The sequence below is a fragment of the Mus caroli genome, chromosome 9, assembly GCF_900094665.2.
Source record: "Mus caroli chromosome 9, CAROLI_EIJ_v1.1, whole genome shotgun sequence".
NCBI lineage: Eukaryota > Metazoa > Chordata > Mammalia > Rodentia > Muridae > Mus > Mus caroli.
Genome location: NC_034578.1, coordinates 66,659,259 through 66,677,050, shown reverse-complemented (window position 1 = coordinate 66,677,050; position 17,792 = coordinate 66,659,259). Strand labels below are relative to the sequence as shown.

Sequence of the window (17,792 nt, the reverse complement as noted above, 5' to 3'; positions counted from 1 at the left end):
CAGGACCTTTGCCCACTTGAAATCTCAGTAGCTGTGATACCCACTCAGTCACATAGCATGAAACAAGAAGGGGCTTGTGAGACCCCTTCCCCAGGGTGTACTCACCATTAGTGGGTTACGTCATGAGTGTGGGAAGAAGTGTATTGCCCACCCTACCCCGACTTGAGGATACATAAGACATATACTTCCTGGGAGGGACAGGGACATTTTATTCAGTGGTGAAGTTTCCCATGCCTCTTCAAGTAACCCTCAAGCGAGGTTCTCTTCTCTTAAGTAACTCTATACAAGCTCATTTGTTCACCAGGTTAGACTGGGGTGGAATCATTTCTCTGGTGTGTTGTCAGCGTTCATCTGGGTGAATAAAACATTTGTTGTCCCCAGGGAGAAGTACACACACACAGACCCAGATAAGAGCTGTAGTCCTTGCCTAAGGGGTAAAATTTGAACTGTATATAATTTTAAATTCACTCATCCTTTTTAAAAGTGCATCTGTATAGTGGCTACCAGAGGGAAGAGATAAGTTCTAGAACTTTCATCCTCTAGGGGCAACCTCCCTGGGTGAACAATCAAATCCCAAGTACGTCTGCTTTCTGAACAGTGGCTCGAAAGCAAAGGCAACGGCATTCTTGTTTCTAAAGTAAAAACGGTTTATTCACGACACAGTACATAAGAGGAAGTGTCTCATGTCACAGACGCTACGCCCCACTCCCTGGAATGTTCACTTCTTTGGCATAAAGGAAGAGAATGAGGAGAAAGCCAGGCAAGGGCAGCTAAGATGGGGAAAGGGTCGGTGGCCCTGTTGTCATCCTCACAGGGAGGAGCTCAGGGGTCCATTAGTGGAGAGCGGAGTCTCTAGAACATCAGGTTGGGGCACAGGTAGAGCCACTTCTGGGTGATCCACTGTGCTGAGCCCTTCAGTCATCCCCACCACACAGGTACAGCAGTGCCTTCTGGTAGTCACCCTTGGTGTCTTGCTGCAGTGGCCAGAAAGAAAGAAAAGCAATTGTAGTGTCAGAAAAAAAAAAAAAAAAAAAAACAATAGATTGTACAGCAACCCGCCATAGCCTTGATGTACCCTGGGGACTTGCAGGCCTGCACAGTGGACCAAAGCCCTGGCCCTCTGAAGCACAGTACGAAATGGTACGTCTTCCTGTCATGACTGCGAGGGTAGAGAATGTCTCCCACACTGCAGGTCCGGCAGGGCGTTCTGCAGCATGCCTGAGTTTCTCCTGCACCTGGGCCCTTCTGCACAGGACAGGGTAGAACCTTGGCTGCCTCCCTCTGAAGTTTTGTGGGCTTTAAGGATGCATGAAAATAACTAGTGAAGTGGAGAAATAATTTCTAAGAGCTTTGCTGTCCCTGGCTTTAATCGTGTGCCCTAAGAAGCATGGCTGCACTGACCCCCGAACACACACACACACACACAACTGTCCTTGGTGACCATAGACCAAGATAGATATAGAAATGTCAGGATCTTTTAGAAAGGGGATTGCAGCCAAGCCTGGTAATGCACACCTATAAGCTTAGCTAACTAGGAGGATGAGGCAGGAGAATCACAAGTTCAAGGCCAGCTCAGATATCTTAGTGAGAACCCTTCTCAAAGAGAAGGAGGAGGGGTTGCTTTCCACACACGCGTGGGGACCTGAGTTCAGTTCCCCAGTTTAAGAAGCCAGGGCTGGTGACGTGCAATATCACCCGCACTGAGAAGCAGAGACAGGAGGATCTCTGGGATTCACCACCCAGCCAGCCTCATTCAGTCACTGAGTCCCGACTCTCAGTCAGAAATCCTGTCTCAGCAAACAAGGTGGACAGTTCCTGAGGAATGACTCCAGAGGTTGACCGCTGGCCTGCACACACACATGCACACCCACACCCAGACAATACACATACTACCACCCCCCCCAAAAAAAAAGTTTAAAAAGCTGTGGATGCTAGCTCAGTGGTAGAGGGCTTACTTAGCATATGCAAGGCCTAGGCTCTGTCTCCAGAGTAATACCCTGGGAGCTGAGCACAGTGTTAACACCAGGAATGCTCCAGCCTTCCAAAATGCAAACACTAAGTTCACAGAAGAGGTGGACTGGTGAGAGACAAATGGTCAGGCCTCTCTGAGGATCTTCAGGAAGCAGGAGCATCATAGAATACAAAACACCTTTGGCCTTCAGAGTCCCTCTGATTGTCACCAGGTCATGCAGGATCATCACTATAAACACCTATGACCACTGTAGAGTGACACTTGTGGGAAATGTATAAACCTTCTTTGAACCTATGAGCCTATGAAAATCATATAGGCTACTTTCAATATAAATCCCTGATTCTTGGTGCCCAGAGTCTATTCTCTACGAAATGAGAAAACAGGAAGGTCACCACTCTGCCATTGTTCTCTACAACCACCTGCACACACACACACACACATGCACATACACATATACACATGCACATACACATATACACATGCACATAGTCATACACACACACACTTGTACACACACACATACACACACAAATACATACACCCACATAGTCATACACATACATTCAGACACACATGCATGCACACCCACATAGTTATACACACACACACACACACACACACACACACACACACACACCATGCCTGGCAGAGCCAGGTCCATGCCACAGGCTTTACCTGGATGTAGTAGTACAGGGACTTGCCATATTTCCTCTTGAATTCAGATCTGATTTTCAGCATGTCCACTTCACTGCGAGAGACCATGATTCTAATCAGGACCTTGTCTCGAGTCCCCTTGCCCTGAAAGTCAAAGTGATGATCAGAGCTACGTTCCTTGACAAGGTTGTCATTAAAAAAGCACCCACCAGTTTTTTCTGGCTCTTGTGTGTGTTTTTAAAAAGATTGACTTCTGCTTTTTAAAGTGTGTGTGTGTGTGTGTGTGTGTGTGTCTAGGGAAGCCCTCTGGAATCCAGAAAAGAGTGTCAGATCCCCTGAAGCTGGCATTCCAGATGGTTCCTTGCTGTCCAGCCTGGAGCTGGGAGCCAAACCAGGATTTCGACAACAGCAGCCAGCTTCTTTAATGCCTGCACTCATGTGGGTCGTGATGCTGTTATCTTACAAGACTTAAAAATGCAGTGCTGAGACTGTTTCCTTAATGAAGACGAGCACCTTAGATTTCCAAGCACATCTGAATGTTTCAAGATTTATTTTTAAATTTCTAAGTATGTGTCTGGGGGAGCCCATAGGTGTACATGTAGGTGCACACAGAGGCCAGAAGAGGGCATCAGATACCCTGTAGCTGAAGTTTCAGGAGCCTATGAATGATTCAAACTAGAGAAGCCAAGGGGCCTCTGCAGGAGCAGTGTGTGCTCTTAACTGTTGAGCCGCCTCTCCAGTCAGCTCTGCTTCTGACCGCCAGCCTGCAAGTTTGCATACGCAGCAAAGGGCTGATGGACACTTAGGGATGCAGAGAGGATGGGCCGGCACGCTGTTCTTATGGCTCTTTGTGAATGCATGAAAGAGCCTGCACTAAGGAAACTATCTGTGACAGGGAGCCCAAGGAGAGCAGGCAGAGGGTCGACATGGACACGGAAGGTGCTCCAGAGAAGAAAGCAGGGGCCTGGAAGGCAGACCAGTCCTGGCAGGACAAGAACCAGAACAAGGCTGGTCGGGGCAGCTCATGCAGGAAGATCACCCAGCTGTGCATCTATAAAGCTGGCCTTGGCTCCAGGTGCCCTGCAGGGTTTCCTGCCAGGACTTAAGGGAGGGAACTGAAAAGCTGTTGTGTAGTGCCTGCTGATGGTCACTCACATCCTGTTTGCTTTTATCCTGGGACTAATGGGACACCATAGCTGAAAGCCCCAGCAGAAATCAGACACCGTTGTCACCTTACCCTTTCCCTCCAGTGACACCTTATTCTGGAGCTGCATCGCATGTATTTAAACAACTGAGAGAAGATGGAATGGTGCTTTCTCACCTGCCAAATACAATCTCAGCTAGCTAGTGGGAACCCATCCTCTAAACTAATGCTTATCAACCTGTGGGTCTCAACCCCTCAGGGGTTGCATACCAGGTATCCTGCGTTTCAGATATTTACATTGCAATTCATAACTATAGCAAAAGTCCAGTTCTGAAGTAGCAACCAAATAACCTTATGGTTAGGGGCCACCACAACATGAGGAACTGTATTAAAGGGTTGCAGCAACTGGAAGACTGAGAACCACTGCCCTACACACTAGTCACAGAGATTCAGTTTGAGCCAAAACAGAGGCGGAGCCTAGTGGAAATGGAGCCTCTGGGCCAGCAGTCCTTACCTTCATGGAGTCGTACAGTCGGTCAGCGAAGTACAGGGGCTTGTTCTGGATGCACTGGACTGTGGGAAGGAGACAGAGGTCAAGTCTGCCCACCTGACCCTAAGACACTGACCAGAATGGGCCTGTCCATGGGCAAAGGCTGTAGAAGGCTAAGGAAAACTCAGAATCTTGTGAACTAGTAGGCTCTACCCACTGCGGCACCTTCAACCACGAGGTGCAGAGGTCACTGATGACCGGGTGTCTATGTAAGCTTGCCCAGTATAGCCCTCCCTTCTCCACACCAAATTGTCCTTCTTGGCAATTTAAGCCCATTTCATATCTTTAAATCTACAGTCAATCCTAAAACTCTCTAAGACATGCAGAAAAGCCACCACACCTCTCAAGTCCCCTTGAAGCAAGCGCACAGCCATTCCTTCCTCCCGTTTCTGTCCTCCCTGCCAAGGTGGAAGGGCCATACTTGCTCACCCAGGTTCAGGAAGGCGTTCTCCAGGTCCCCTTTGACCTCTTTCTTGATGCTCTCCAGCATGTCATAAGGGCTGTAGCTCTTGTACCTTTCGAACACTAAGAAAAGCAACAAATTATATCAGAAGTGCTAGTCAAAGCTGCATGGATGATCTGTGTAATTAGATACTTTGATTAAACAACAACAGCAACAAAAACAAAACAACCAACAACTAGAGGTGATTCCTGATGCATCCTAGGGGTAGGCAGTCATCTAGGGGCTGGTGGTCACCTTGGTGGACCAGAGCTGATTTGTACCTGTCTTGCCAGAGGACCCAGGTCTAGCTCCTATCCCTAATGGCTCTGCCTAGGCCACAGAATGTGACCATCCCTATGCTCTGTCACTGGAATCCATCTGTGTGGATGTCATGTGAAACAGTAAGAGTCAGGTGGTCACATCCTGTACTTCAACAATCATGGCAAGAACAAAGGATCCTCTAGTAAGAAGGGGAATAGGGGAGGCCCAGGGAGACGGCTCGGTTGGCAGCATGCTTGTCTTACAACCAACCAGAAGGCCCTGTGTTTAGCCCCCAAACCCAAAACCCATGACTTGAAAATCAAAATCAAAACAAAACAAAAAAGCTAAACACGATGTTGTGCTTGCAATCCCAGCGCTGTGAAGGCTGAGGCGGGTGGATGGCAGGTCTCTTCTGTCCAGGTTACCTAGCCTAGTTTTTTAATTCAAGGGCAATGAGTCTAAAAGACAAACCAGACAAACAAAAACCACCCCAGGGTGAACGGTTCCAAAGGTGTGACACCTAAGGTTTACCTCTGGCTCCAATATGCACAAATACATCCATGTGAACACATACATACACACACACACACACACCACAGTGAAACAAGCTAACATATCAAATATTGAACATATTTGGGGACAGAGGATTCACAGTGAGATAGGAGGCCAAGTGATTTGATAAAGGAAACTGAAAGATCTGCGTGGAGAACAGGTGTTGTTCTAGAGATCTATCTGCTCCTCAGTGCAGCCTTCGCCACCTGAGAGCCTCCAGGCCCCGAGGCCTCGCTGGCACGGCACCCACCTTTCTGGAGGTGGCACACACTGCGCTCAGTCATGATGCTGATCCACTTGGGGACATCAGTTCCTTTCCTCTTCACCCCGGCATCATAGAGCTCCTGTGGGAGATGCAGCCAACCAGAAGTTAACCACACGCCCCTTGCAGAGATGCAGCCAACCAGGAGAAGTTAGTTAACCACACATACACCTAGCAGAGATGCAGCCAACCAGGAGAAGTTAACCACACACCCCTAGCAGAGATCAGCCAACCAGGAGAAGTTAACCACACACCCCTAGCAGAGATGCAGCCAACCAGGAGAAGTTAACCACACACCCCTAGCAAATGTTACTTAAAAAGCCTGTTCCAAGAGACAAGTGAGCACACGAGCCCATACTGCAGGTGTGACCCACAATGCACCACTTAGAACAGGTGTGCTCAAATTTTGGCTTCTGGGGCCACGCTTGAGCTATCTCCCTAGACCACAAAGCCTACTTGTAGCACTTGTTAAAAACCTTTCTCTTATACTTGAGCACTCCCCAGACTATATTAAAATGGAGGTGCATGATTTTGTCTGCAGCTATTATGACTTGCTTGCTTTAAGACAACCAAACAGCTGACCCCTCTGGGTGAGGCACACCTAGTTCGCAGCTATCTAAATTAGCTTTATGAGGAAGCCACAGGCCCCTTCCCCACTGAGTGGAGCAGGGAGCCTTCCTAGCCTGGTGTGCCTACCTCATCTGCTCCGGCTTTCCTACCAGCTTAGTGTCAGGACCTAGCACGTCTGTGGAGTCAGAGCCTGAATGAGCCAATGGGAAGTGGGTACAGAGCTGGTAACTGACCCAGGCATTACAACTACGGTTCCTAGAAACAAACCACATATTCTCAGATGGGCTGAGGCTTTAAAAGGCCCATTCCTCCCTTAGAAGGGATATCTCTTAGTTTTACCCCTCCCACGGCTGTGGGCTGGATTCATGGACACACTTCTAATGATGAGAGTATGACAAGAACGTGTGACACTTGAGACCAAGTCATAAGAGCATGAGGGCTTCTGGATCCCTCTTGGATCACTCTAGGGAGGGCAGCGGCAATGTTGTCAGGGACATTTCAAGCAGCCTGTGGAGGCCTACATGGAGGAGTGCTAACATCTCTTGCCAACAGTAAGTCACACATGAGCCACGTGGGAAAGAACCCTTTGACCTGGCCATGCTCTCAGTAATTACAGTCCTAACCAACGTCTTGTCTACAACCATATGAGAGACCTTGAGCCAGAATGATCTGATCAACCCAGTCTCCATCCCTGACCCAGAGGATCTGAGAGATAACAAATGTTAGTTTGAGGTTATTCATTGTACATAAAGAAATAGTTGCGTGCGATACAACCCCTCCAAATACACACGCCAGGAAGCTTGGCACATACCCGGGCATCCTGGTCAATCAGCTCGTAGTCAATAACTGAACCATCCTCTGCTCGTCTGCCCTGTAGGGGAAAAACAAGAAGGACCATCAGTTTCCTCTCCAACCTGGGTGAGCCATAACCTCATTCCTGAACGAATACAGCATTTCACATGTCAATCTAGACAAGGCCAAGGAAGAGAGAGATGGTCAGGGAAGGAAGCGGGTACGCTATGTCTCACCATTGCTAGCCAACCCTGGGTACCCAAGCCTGAGTGAGGATCTTACTGAATTCATGACCCACGTCCCAGAGAAACTGAACCCATCTAAGTCTCGTCCGTCAAGCTGGGTATAACGGTGAGATTCATGGCAACTGAGAGTGCCGTGATGATACAGTATGTAAATGAAGGGAAGAGCTATTGTAGTAAACAGTAGGCTGAGCCCAGAAGTGCTAGGACGGGGCCTGAACTGAACCCTCAGGAACCGGCAGTATGGTGGTGGCTGGGGGTGTTCTGCATTCACAGGCAGAAGGGGAACAGGTCTACAGGTGAGTGGTACAACACCCAGGGCCATCACAGAGCAGAAAGAAAGAAACACAGTGATGAAGATGGAGGTTCCCAGGCCCAGGGTGAAAGTGGTGGGGCTTTCTGGAAAGGAACAGCAGCTATGGGTTTTGGTCAAAGAAGCAAGATACAAGTAGATTCTAAAAGGACCCAGAGTCTGCAGTGCCTGAATGGGGAGCAAATGAAGACAGGAGAGTCACAGAGTTGTCACTGTCATGGAGATGCAAGTGGGCCAGGCTGCAGCACACTCCTCAGTCACTTGCCACAGGGCTCCCTGAGAGAATTCCCTTCCCTTGACAGACTGGTGTTTAGATGCATGCCGGCCGGAACTAGAGATTCACGGGAGACATGCCTTACATCTACATTGATGCGGTAATGTTAGCAAAGCACCTCAAAGACCCACACATATGCCAAAGGACTAGTGAGGCAAGGTTTGCATGTGCGCGCACACAAGTGAAAGGTGAAAGGAACAAGGTCACGTTAATGCGTCCGCTGTGGCCACAAATAGAGGCAAAGTGACCTTCCTTTAGTCACTCGGTGCAGGTTAGCACAGAAATCCAGGCCAGAGCTTGGGAGCTGCCCACCCCTCCCCTGGCCCCGGCGTCCAGTTGTCCACACGGTTCTGCAGGATAAGAAATCCTATTAACAAATATGACAGTTCTGCAGAGACGGGAGTGCAGCGGAATTTCTGAGCAGGCACAAGGATTTAGTTAATTCCCTCCCCAGTATAGAAGGAGCTGAGCCTGCTGTGGAAGGAGGCAAGGGGTGGGAGGGAGAGAGACCAACCTTGGCAAGGGCGACCATCAGCTTTCGGAAGTCTCCAGATGTGTCAGAGATGATGTCCTTCTCCAGATCAGTCTTGTACACTGAGGAGACAACACATCTGGCTTGACGCCTCCCGCAGGCACACCCAAGCACCCACTACAACTGTCTGTCACCCACCGAGTTTCAAAACGCAGGCATTGCTGTGTTAGTGTGGAAATAGCCTGAGTCCCCAACTGAGGATGGAGTTTCTAGAAGGGGGTCTCCTCACATGAGATCAAATCTAGGGTGACTGTCAGTCTAACGGACAAACAAGCCTAAGTCAAGCCCAGGGGTCCCCAGGTTCTCTTTAATCAGCGAACTCGTCTCTGACTAAAATATTGTTTCTCAAGCTGCTAAGATGGCTCAGTAGATAAAAGTGCTTTTGGCCACATCTGATGACCCGAGATCCAGGCACCGGACCCCCTCACAGTAGAAGGATAGAATCAGCAGCTTTGAGGGTTGTCCTCTGACCTCCACGACTGTGCCTAATGTGCTAAGGGTGTGCTTGAAACCCCAGTGCTGTGGAGGCAGAAGCAGGAGGCATCCCAGGACTCACTGGCCAGCCAGCCTCGACTAATTGGTATGCTCCAGGCTTAGCGAGAACCTTGTCAAAATGCAGGTGGATGGCTCCCAAGAACACCCCCTGAGGTTGACCCTTCTCTTCATACTCATGAACGCAAGCATGCACGGAAGCACACATGCAAGAGTGCACCCGGGGATGCACACACACGCTCTGGGCTAAGAGGGTGGGTCTCAGAAGCAGGCTACTCACTCTCCTTGTACACTCTGTTGATCTCTTGCAGCTCCTGGTTGGTTCGTGAGCAGATGATCTCAATGAGGGAGTCCTCGTCAGTCCCCAGGCCCTGGGAAGCAAGACGCCCAGACATCAGCAGCCTCCCTCACCTCATCAGCAGCCTCTCTCAAGGCTGGCCTCCGTCAAGTAAAAGGCAAACAGATAGCTCTGTCAGGGTCACCTGCCCCTCCTGAGCAGCCTGTGCTCTGCTCTTCAAGCACTACATAAAGCTGCCTTTTCTTTTCTTTTTCACATCACCAGATCCCGAGATGTTGTAAAAGCAGAACATCTATATTCTACTATGTTCTTGAAAAATGAATGAGAAGAGACAGCCTTGTAGTATCCCTGGGCGCCAGAGGAGGCCGTGGGGTTCCGACTCGCTATCTGTCTTTCTTAGTTCCTATCTCAGCCACCCACTATTTTAATAAACAGGAAATAGTTGTCTTCATTGACCAAGAAATGGTGTGGGGCCGCTGTCAGCAGCTGCCACAGATTAGAACATCTCCTTAGCGGAAAGGTGCTAGTTAGGATGAAAATTCGCTTCTCTTCTTTGAAACGCAAAAATGGCTTAATGTTTAAAAAAAAAAAATGCATCCTGTTACTTCCATTTTTGCTTGATTACTCTGCACTTTTCAGGTATTTAGGAAGAAGGAATAACAAAAGTGCTAAATAAGCCTAGAGGCTAGCACTTTATTAGGAAATGAGAGTTTAATGAGTGGGATATTTGAATTTAATATATACACTTTTGAGCGTGCTAGGGAGCTTGAAAGGACTCAATGAAACGTGTATTTCAAAGCTGGCTTCCTGATCAAAGTCAAGGCTTAATAACAAGGGTCTTCTAGTACATGTCTTCTCGAATATAGAGGTACCACTTTGAACTAAGTAGAATTACAACTGTTTAAAATGTAAATCAATTATAAGGTGTTAATACAATAAGAAAGGTACTTACCCACATGAAAAGTGTGTCAGCTATTAATTAAACTTATTAGAGAGTAGATGCCCCTTTAAAATGTGCCTTGTATAATCTAAGCTAAGCCCCGGGTTAATAGTTAATTTTGAATCTTAGTCTTAATCTCATCTTTGACTCTTCTCCCCGGGATTTTAATCATAGTTTTTTTTTCCACAGGTTCCAGTGAAACCCCAAATTCTTCCCTTGTTAGCCAAAGGTCTACATAGCACTCTGAACCTCTCAAGGGGTGTGCTGAGATGATCACGGAGCATCTCTGAGTATTTCCAGGGAGAGGCAGGCTTTTCAAAGATGACAGAAATAAAGTCTAACTCATGTGTCAGAAGAAATCCTGGGTCCTGACACCGAGGGAAAGTGAGCCGAGCGCAGTATCTCGCCTCCCATCGCCCACACATCGGAGAAGTCTAATAGGGCTTTATCTCCACTTTCAAAGGTGACCTTGGCAATTTCTAAAACTTGGCCCAAGCTTTCCACAGCTTAAGAATAATTCTTATCACAGGGCCAACCTCTCCTGTGACATATGGCAAAACACTGCCACTGGTATTGCCCGATGTGGAAACAGATTTTTTTTTTGAAAGCATCATTTTTGCTAACGTCACTTGAAGATCTTCGGAAGAGTCACTCAACCATGATAGCTAATGGAAGAGCTGGCGTCTGGTCAAAGATGGTGCAGTTAAAGCGCCTTTCCTTGGACCCAGTTACTTGGATTAGTGGAGTGACTGACAGCTCACACAGGTCTGCTTTAAGTCAATAATAACTCGACCATAGATACCAGTGAAATCACATAAATCTCAACTAAGTGGATTCTTGACAAAAATAAGATGAACTGATCCAAGTGTTGATAGTTAAAGAAACCTGGGGAAAGATTGGCTTACACATGACCCCAATGGCCCAAAGGCTTGGCAATCTCAGGAATGCTACCATCATCAAAGCTGTTGTTGGCATGAAAAGTACACTCTCCTTCCCTCCTCCCCCTCCTCCTCCTCCTCCTCCTCTTCTTCCTCCTCCTTCCTCTCTCTCTCTCTCTCTCTCTCTCTCTCTCTCTCAGGTCTCAGGTATCCCACCCTGGCCTTAAACTCCCAATACAGCCAAGGATCATCTTGAGCTTTTGATCCCCCTGCCTCCACCTCTGGAGTGCTAGGATTATTAGCCTGCACCCCGTGCCTGGTGTGTCACGGCACTGACTGGTATCTCCTCTGCATTACAGCCTGCCTAGCATGCCACTATACTAGCAAGAGCTATGCTGATGACCTAAAAAAGAGACAGAGAGAGATTTGACAAATCCTACAGTGGCTCTGGGCTATCAGTTCCAGGGTTCTGGTGGTACTTTACGTGTGAAGGGGCCTCATTCCTGGTGTCTTCTCCAGAAAAGATGACAACCCAACAGGGTGACATACAGCTTCCCCTCATTGAAGATGCCTTACCAAGAAGTACCAGCAGAGGGCAGCCTCAGATTATCCAACATGTCACAAGTACACAGAGAAGGGGCCCTGAGCTTTGCTGTGGCAGACATTTGTCTATCTCTTACATTTGAGTAATACTGGGTAGCTTAGGTGAGCACAAAATCCAAGGGCGTTTCTAAACTAGAATTTACTAATTTAACCTCAATTCCCATGTTCAAAATAGCTTTGCAAAGTCAAAACTTAGATAACAATATTATGTCCTGCAGAAACTTCCCATTGGATTCAGGTGCCAGTCCCACCTTGGTATCGATCCTCACCTGCACTGCATTGCTGATTTTTGGACTAAATCCAAATTTTGGCCCAGCAACGGATGGGGGGGGTGGGGAGGGGGAAGCCAGAGGAAGCAGCATCCAGGAGGGCATGGGCAGAATCTGCAAGCTTTACTGAACAAAAGCTGTTTTTCTTTCTCCTTAATACCACACATATCCTCCTTAAAAAGGAAGTGCAATCAAGGAAGCAGTTTTCCCAAGAGGCATTCCAATCGCCCAGGTGCCGAGTCTCAGCAGCTGCTAGCCAGCCTCTCAGCATCAGGAAATTTCTTTGCCGTCATTAAAAAAGAGAGAGATTGAAATATTTTTGGTTCAAATCCTGACAACTTATAGCATTGGGGGGAAATGACTTCAAATAAGACTCCAACACAACTGACAATCACCTAGTTACACTCAAAAGGCTGTAATTCACAGACACTAATGGGCAGGTTGACGGATGACACCCCACACATGTTTACCTTCATGGAAGCTTTTAGTTCCGAAGCATCATACTGGGCAGGTGTCTTCAATAGGCCCAAAATCACCGTCTCCAGGTGGCCAGATAAGGCTGACTTCAGCGCTGACGGGAGCTCCTGTAAAAGGGAGATGTCTCAGAGCTGCTTGGAACCAACGTCCACTCTGGAACCAGCGAGACAGAAATAAGATGGCTCTATCTAAAAAGCAGGCTATGTGTGAGTCTTTGACCACTCTGCGGTCTGGGGAGAACTTCCTCGTCCCCTACATCAGACCAGGAGGGCAGAAACCACGTGGTAAGGAAATCCACTAACACCCAGGCTGATCACTAGATAGAAACTGCTGTAGCTGATAGCTCCTGAGAGGAGAGCTAAGAGTGGAGTCTCAGGGAGACGCGGAGAGTCCCAAGGTCACTTTCCAAGGTCACTTTCCAAGTCAAGCTGAAAAGAAGTGAGGCAGAAAGACCAGTGGAGTCCTGCAGGTCTATAGAGGTCCCAGGGAAGGCGTTTGTGATGCTGTTCTAGGGTGGGACCTTGTAGCCTGCAGCTAGCTGTGCTAGCGAGGCTGGAGTGGGGGTGGGTGCTGAGCTTTCCCTATGTAAAACACTGCACCTCGCCCTGAGCCAACTCCCATCTCCTCCAGGTTGGGGCGATGAAGAATATGATGTGAACTCCAGCCCCTCGGAGTCCCTTTCAACTTCCTGTTGAACAATGTCATCATCATGCCACTATCATCATGAACACACAATCTTAATAAAGTCGGAGGTCTGAGGCAGCACTCAGATATGTAGACAGATATCCTTAATTCAGGGTGGCTCTTAAAGATATTTCCTCGGGGATTGGGTACTCACTAGCCATGGGAATGGACGAGGCCACAGCTGCACTGAGCTGAGCTGCATTTATTTTTATGTGGTGTACGTGTGTGTGTGTGTGTGTGTGTGTGTGTGTGTGTGTAGGAGCATATGTGGGTAAAGGTCACAGAACAAGCTTAGGTGTCATTCCTCAGGTGCCCTCCACTTTCTGGTTGAGATAAGGTCTCTTGATGGCCTGGAACTTGGCCCTGTAGGCTGGCTGGCCAACAATTTCTGAGGCTCCACAAGCCTCTAAAGGTGACATACAGCAAGTGTCAAGAAGGTCAGACCTGAGCAGGGCGGTGGTGGCGCATGCCTTTAATCCCAGCACTTGGGAGGCAGAGGCAGGTGGATTTCTGAGTTCGAGGCCATCCTGGTCTACAAAACATGAGTTCCAGGACAGCCAGAGCTATACAGAGAAACCCTGTCTCGAAAAAACCAAAATAAATAAATAAAGAAAGAAAGAAAGAAGAAGGTCAGACCTGGCGTGGATGCAAGCAAGCATTGGGCCCACCCCATTCACCTTCTTCTTCTGGCTTCTGATGCCCTAACCATGCATGGGAGGTAGGAGGGTCTTTCTAAAACAACACATACCAATTATAACACCAGCTTTCCAAATTGGAACCCTGAGGTTAAGTGACTCCCAACTTGGTCTGCCCTTGACACTCCTCCCCCCAACCTCCATCTCTGCTCTCACCTCAGGGGACATCTGGGCACCTACTGGATTTTTCCACTTTGACTTGAATTGCTCAGAATGCCCAGTATAGGACTCAGCACAAATAAAAATCCCAGAAGGGATCAATAGAACAATGAGTGTTCTCTGCGTAGAGAAACCTTGTGTCTAGCACTAGTTTGAAGGGACAAAGCATAAAATGCAAACTTCCTCCCTGTGTCCCTCTTTTACTAGCTGTGACAGTATCTGCAGCAGCTCACCACCTGGGCAGGGTCCCTTTGTCCCTCTAGACCAGTGGTTCACAACCTTCCTAGTGCTGCAACCCTTTAATAGGGTTCTTTGTCCTGGTCAGAAATGCCACGGTGATCCCAGCCACAAAAGTATTTTTGTTGCTACTTCATAACTGTGTGTTTGCTACTACTCTGGGTCATCATGTAAACATCTGTTTTCCGATGGTCTTAGGTGAGCCCTGGGAAAGGGTTGCTCAACCCCTGAAAGAGATCATGACCCACAGACTGTGAACCACTGCTGCAGACCATATCTTGACAAACAGTGCACCTAAAACAATACTAGGACGTCCTTTAGAAAATTACCTCAGGCAGTTGCGGCATCTTCCTGTGACAGATAATCACCCTGGACCATTAAGTATCATCAGGGCAGTGGGCTGTCCTTAGCACGTGCTAATGCCTGTGTGTTTGCTGACCCTTCTCATGATTCTAATAATGTGTTTACTCCAACAGGCTCTGAAGGATCTGCGTTCTCCAGCTACCTAACATGTGTGCACACACAGTTCCAAGGCCACAATGAATGAGCAGTTATTTCCTTCAGTCCAGAATAGTGGATCTCCTGTTCCAACGGGAACTTGGCTCTTGCGGCTCTCAGATCCTTTGGGAAAGCTAGAGACATAAAACACTCCCTTCTGAGCCTCACTGCAGAAGATTAACACACGTCATACCGTGAAAGGAGAATTGTAACGTGTGTGGGATGAAGGGAGCTAGCTGCTTTCCCATTTACGTCCTTTCCCAACTGCTTTGGAGCATGGAGGACAGAGCTTCAGCCAGGCTTGACCTGGAACTCCCAGGACCTGGTGGTCACGCCAACTCCAGGAACACACAGTTTCTCCTGGCATTCTTTCAGGTCAACGCTACTGTGGCGGGGAGTGAAAGCCTCAAGTCAGGCGGGAGCTGCATGAGGTCACCCTGATGGCATTGTCCGAATATAAGTCAAAAGCTTTTAATAGCAAAGCGTTAAGATTAAGTAGCATATCCTGAAAGGTAAAATGTCCTAGTGCTGTGGGAAACTAAGGTGGACAAGACGGGGCCTGCTTTAGCCACGAGTGGATAAGCAAAGGAAAAACACACACAGAAAACTCCATAAACACTAGGAGCGAAGCCTATTGAAGATAGCAGGCTGGACCACAGCACTTCAGCCAGGCTGAATCTGAAGACACCGTGTGTGTGTGTGTGTGTGTGTGTGTGTGTGTGTGTGTGTGTGTGTGTAATTTAGAGCTCTCTGAATCAGTTAAATTGACTGTCTGGGGAGCCCCAGGAATCCTTTCTAGCGTCCCTAGCACTGGGGTATTTAGCTCGTTTAACGTGGATGCTGAAGATTGAACTCAGGTACTCATGCTTGTGTGACAAGCACTTTACCAACGGAGCTGTCTCCCCAGCCCCTCCGTGTAAATGAGAAGCACACGTTAGGATTCACGCCCAGTGGAGGAAACCATTCTGAAATTACATTCACAACACCTGACGAAGAAGCCAGAGAAGCCATGAGAGGAAGTGAGTTGCTACCTAAGCACAGCAACGACATAGAGTCAGCACATAAACCAGTGGGACCATTGCTTCTCTTCCTTGTCGTCTATTCCAGAATGCCTCCCTCGTGTATTCCAGGATGTCACCTTTCCATTCTACCTCCCACGGGTGTACCTATGTAAGCAGCAACCCTCTCAAGGATGTAAGAGGGAAACCTTGGACATCCAAGAGTTCTAGAAGGATCCTTTTGGTTAAAGAAGATCCACAACTCACAAAAAGAAAAAGTAATGATGGACGGGGGCAGGGGTGGAGAATGGCTTAGCAGGTAATGGTGCTAGATGTAAAAAAAAAAAAAAAAAAGCCAGATGCGGTAGCACACATCTGTATCCCCAGCATTTCTGTGACAAGATAGAAATTGAAGACAGGGAAACATCTGGAAGCTTTAGGGCCTGCCACCCTACGGTATGCAGGGCAACACAAACAAGGGACACACACACTTATTAATTAAGAACAGAACAGGCAATATCTGAGAACATTAACTCAACAAGGCCTGCCCTCCACGCTAAGGTTCCAGTACCTTTTTGGTCCTTCTCTGATAGGCGAAGGCAATGTCCTGCCTCTGCACATTGCTGCGGTTTGTCAGGATGTTGACAATGGTGACCTCATCCACTCCTGTGGAGAGACAAGTTATGAACAGTTACCCCACCACACGCTTTAGGAGACGTTCACACAGTGAAATCCACATACTCTCTCCCAAACCCAATACTAGAATGTCACGACTAGCTCATCCCAAACACAGGCACCCTCATTACCTTCTTCCCCAGAAAGCCTTGGACCTTGGGCCTCAACCCTTTAAATATTTGCACTTAAAAAGCTATTTTATTCATGAATTGGTTTCCAAAATCAACAGTGGGAGGTACACGTGTGGAACTCTGGCAGTCAGATGGAACGAACAACAAAGATTTTAAATGAAGGTCTCCAAATTGCCACTTAACTGGAGAATTAATAGACAGAACCTTCAAAATGAATTAATAGAGACAATTATTTATATTTATTGCAAGATTATGGCTGTATAAATGGCTAGGTATAATTTTTATAATTATACCAGCTGTCATGACAAATGAGTCAGGCTTAATATGGCAGTTATATTTTAATAGCTAATTGATTAATAGAACCACACTTATTGAAGACGAGATTGTCTCACAAGGAAAGTATACATCCTATGCTTTCAATCTTCAATAGGTGACTTTAATAATCAATTTTACAACTGTATTAAAAAAGAATAAGTGCTTTAATCTAAATTAAATCTAAATTGGGAGTTTTGAAGTGCCACCCAAATGTTTCAGTACCTATTTTAATTGGAACATGTGTATTTACAAAGATAAGCAAGGTTCGAGGTATCTGAAAGTTTCCAATTTTTATATCAGAAATAGTCCTCACATGTCATTTAACTCAGCAAAGCTCAGTTTTGAGGATTCGGGCAGCAAGAGAGCTTTCCGCTGTCTGACTATGAACTTTGCCCAATAAAAGGAAAAGCCTTTGCCATGACTGGGTGGGCAATTCCAGAGTCTCTAAGCACACAAGGTCACTTACAGACTGCACCCATCTTGTCTTACAGAAAGTCAGAGGCATCCCAAAGCACTTGGAGCCCAGAACTATGATGTTTGGGTGGCAGAACAATGAACAGTTGGACAGGGGAAGCATCCTGATGCTTCACGCGCATTTACAACGTGATAATTTCCGGGTATAAAAAGAAAGATGCTTTAAAACGTTTATGTACTCATTTCCAAGTGGGGCCACATACTAACAAATGTCTAGCACTCCACCTATGATTTTAGAGCAGTCAGTGTGAATACAGAAACCCTATTGCTAGACACTGGGTTGGGTTTGAGGATACGGATTATCACCCTTGTATGTCCAATAAAGGACTGATTAAATAATCTCATTTTGTCCACATGCTGGAATACTATGCTATGTATGTGGTCATTTAAAATAGAGCAAGGAAGTACT

General features: G+C 47.3%; 1 protein-coding gene across 2 annotated transcripts in view; it reads right to left on the bottom strand.

Moving 5' to 3' along the window:
- Window positions 1-626: 626 nt before the first annotated feature.
- The window catches only part of Anxa2 (annexin A2), a 39,057-nt gene continuing 21,891 nt past the window's right edge, over window positions 627-17,792 (bottom strand). For both annotated transcript variants that reach the window (XM_021171402.2, XM_029481950.1), the window contains exons 4-13: window positions 16,360-16,454; window positions 12,511-12,624; window positions 9,333-9,423; window positions 8,543-8,622; window positions 7,219-7,278; window positions 5,826-5,919; window positions 4,750-4,845; window positions 4,285-4,343; window positions 2,648-2,770; window positions 627-974 (exon numbers count right to left, since the gene is read on the bottom strand). In XM_021171402.2, coding sequence (XP_021027061.1) covers window positions 915-974; window positions 2,648-2,770; window positions 4,285-4,343; window positions 4,750-4,845; window positions 5,826-5,919; window positions 7,219-7,278; window positions 8,543-8,622; window positions 9,333-9,423; window positions 12,511-12,624; window positions 16,360-16,454 — 872 coding nt within the window. In that variant the 3' untranslated portion in view covers window positions 627-914. The remainder of the gene's footprint in view (window positions 975-2,647; window positions 2,771-4,284; window positions 4,344-4,749; window positions 4,846-5,825; window positions 5,920-7,218; window positions 7,279-8,542; window positions 8,623-9,332; window positions 9,424-12,510; window positions 12,625-16,359; window positions 16,455-17,792) is intronic.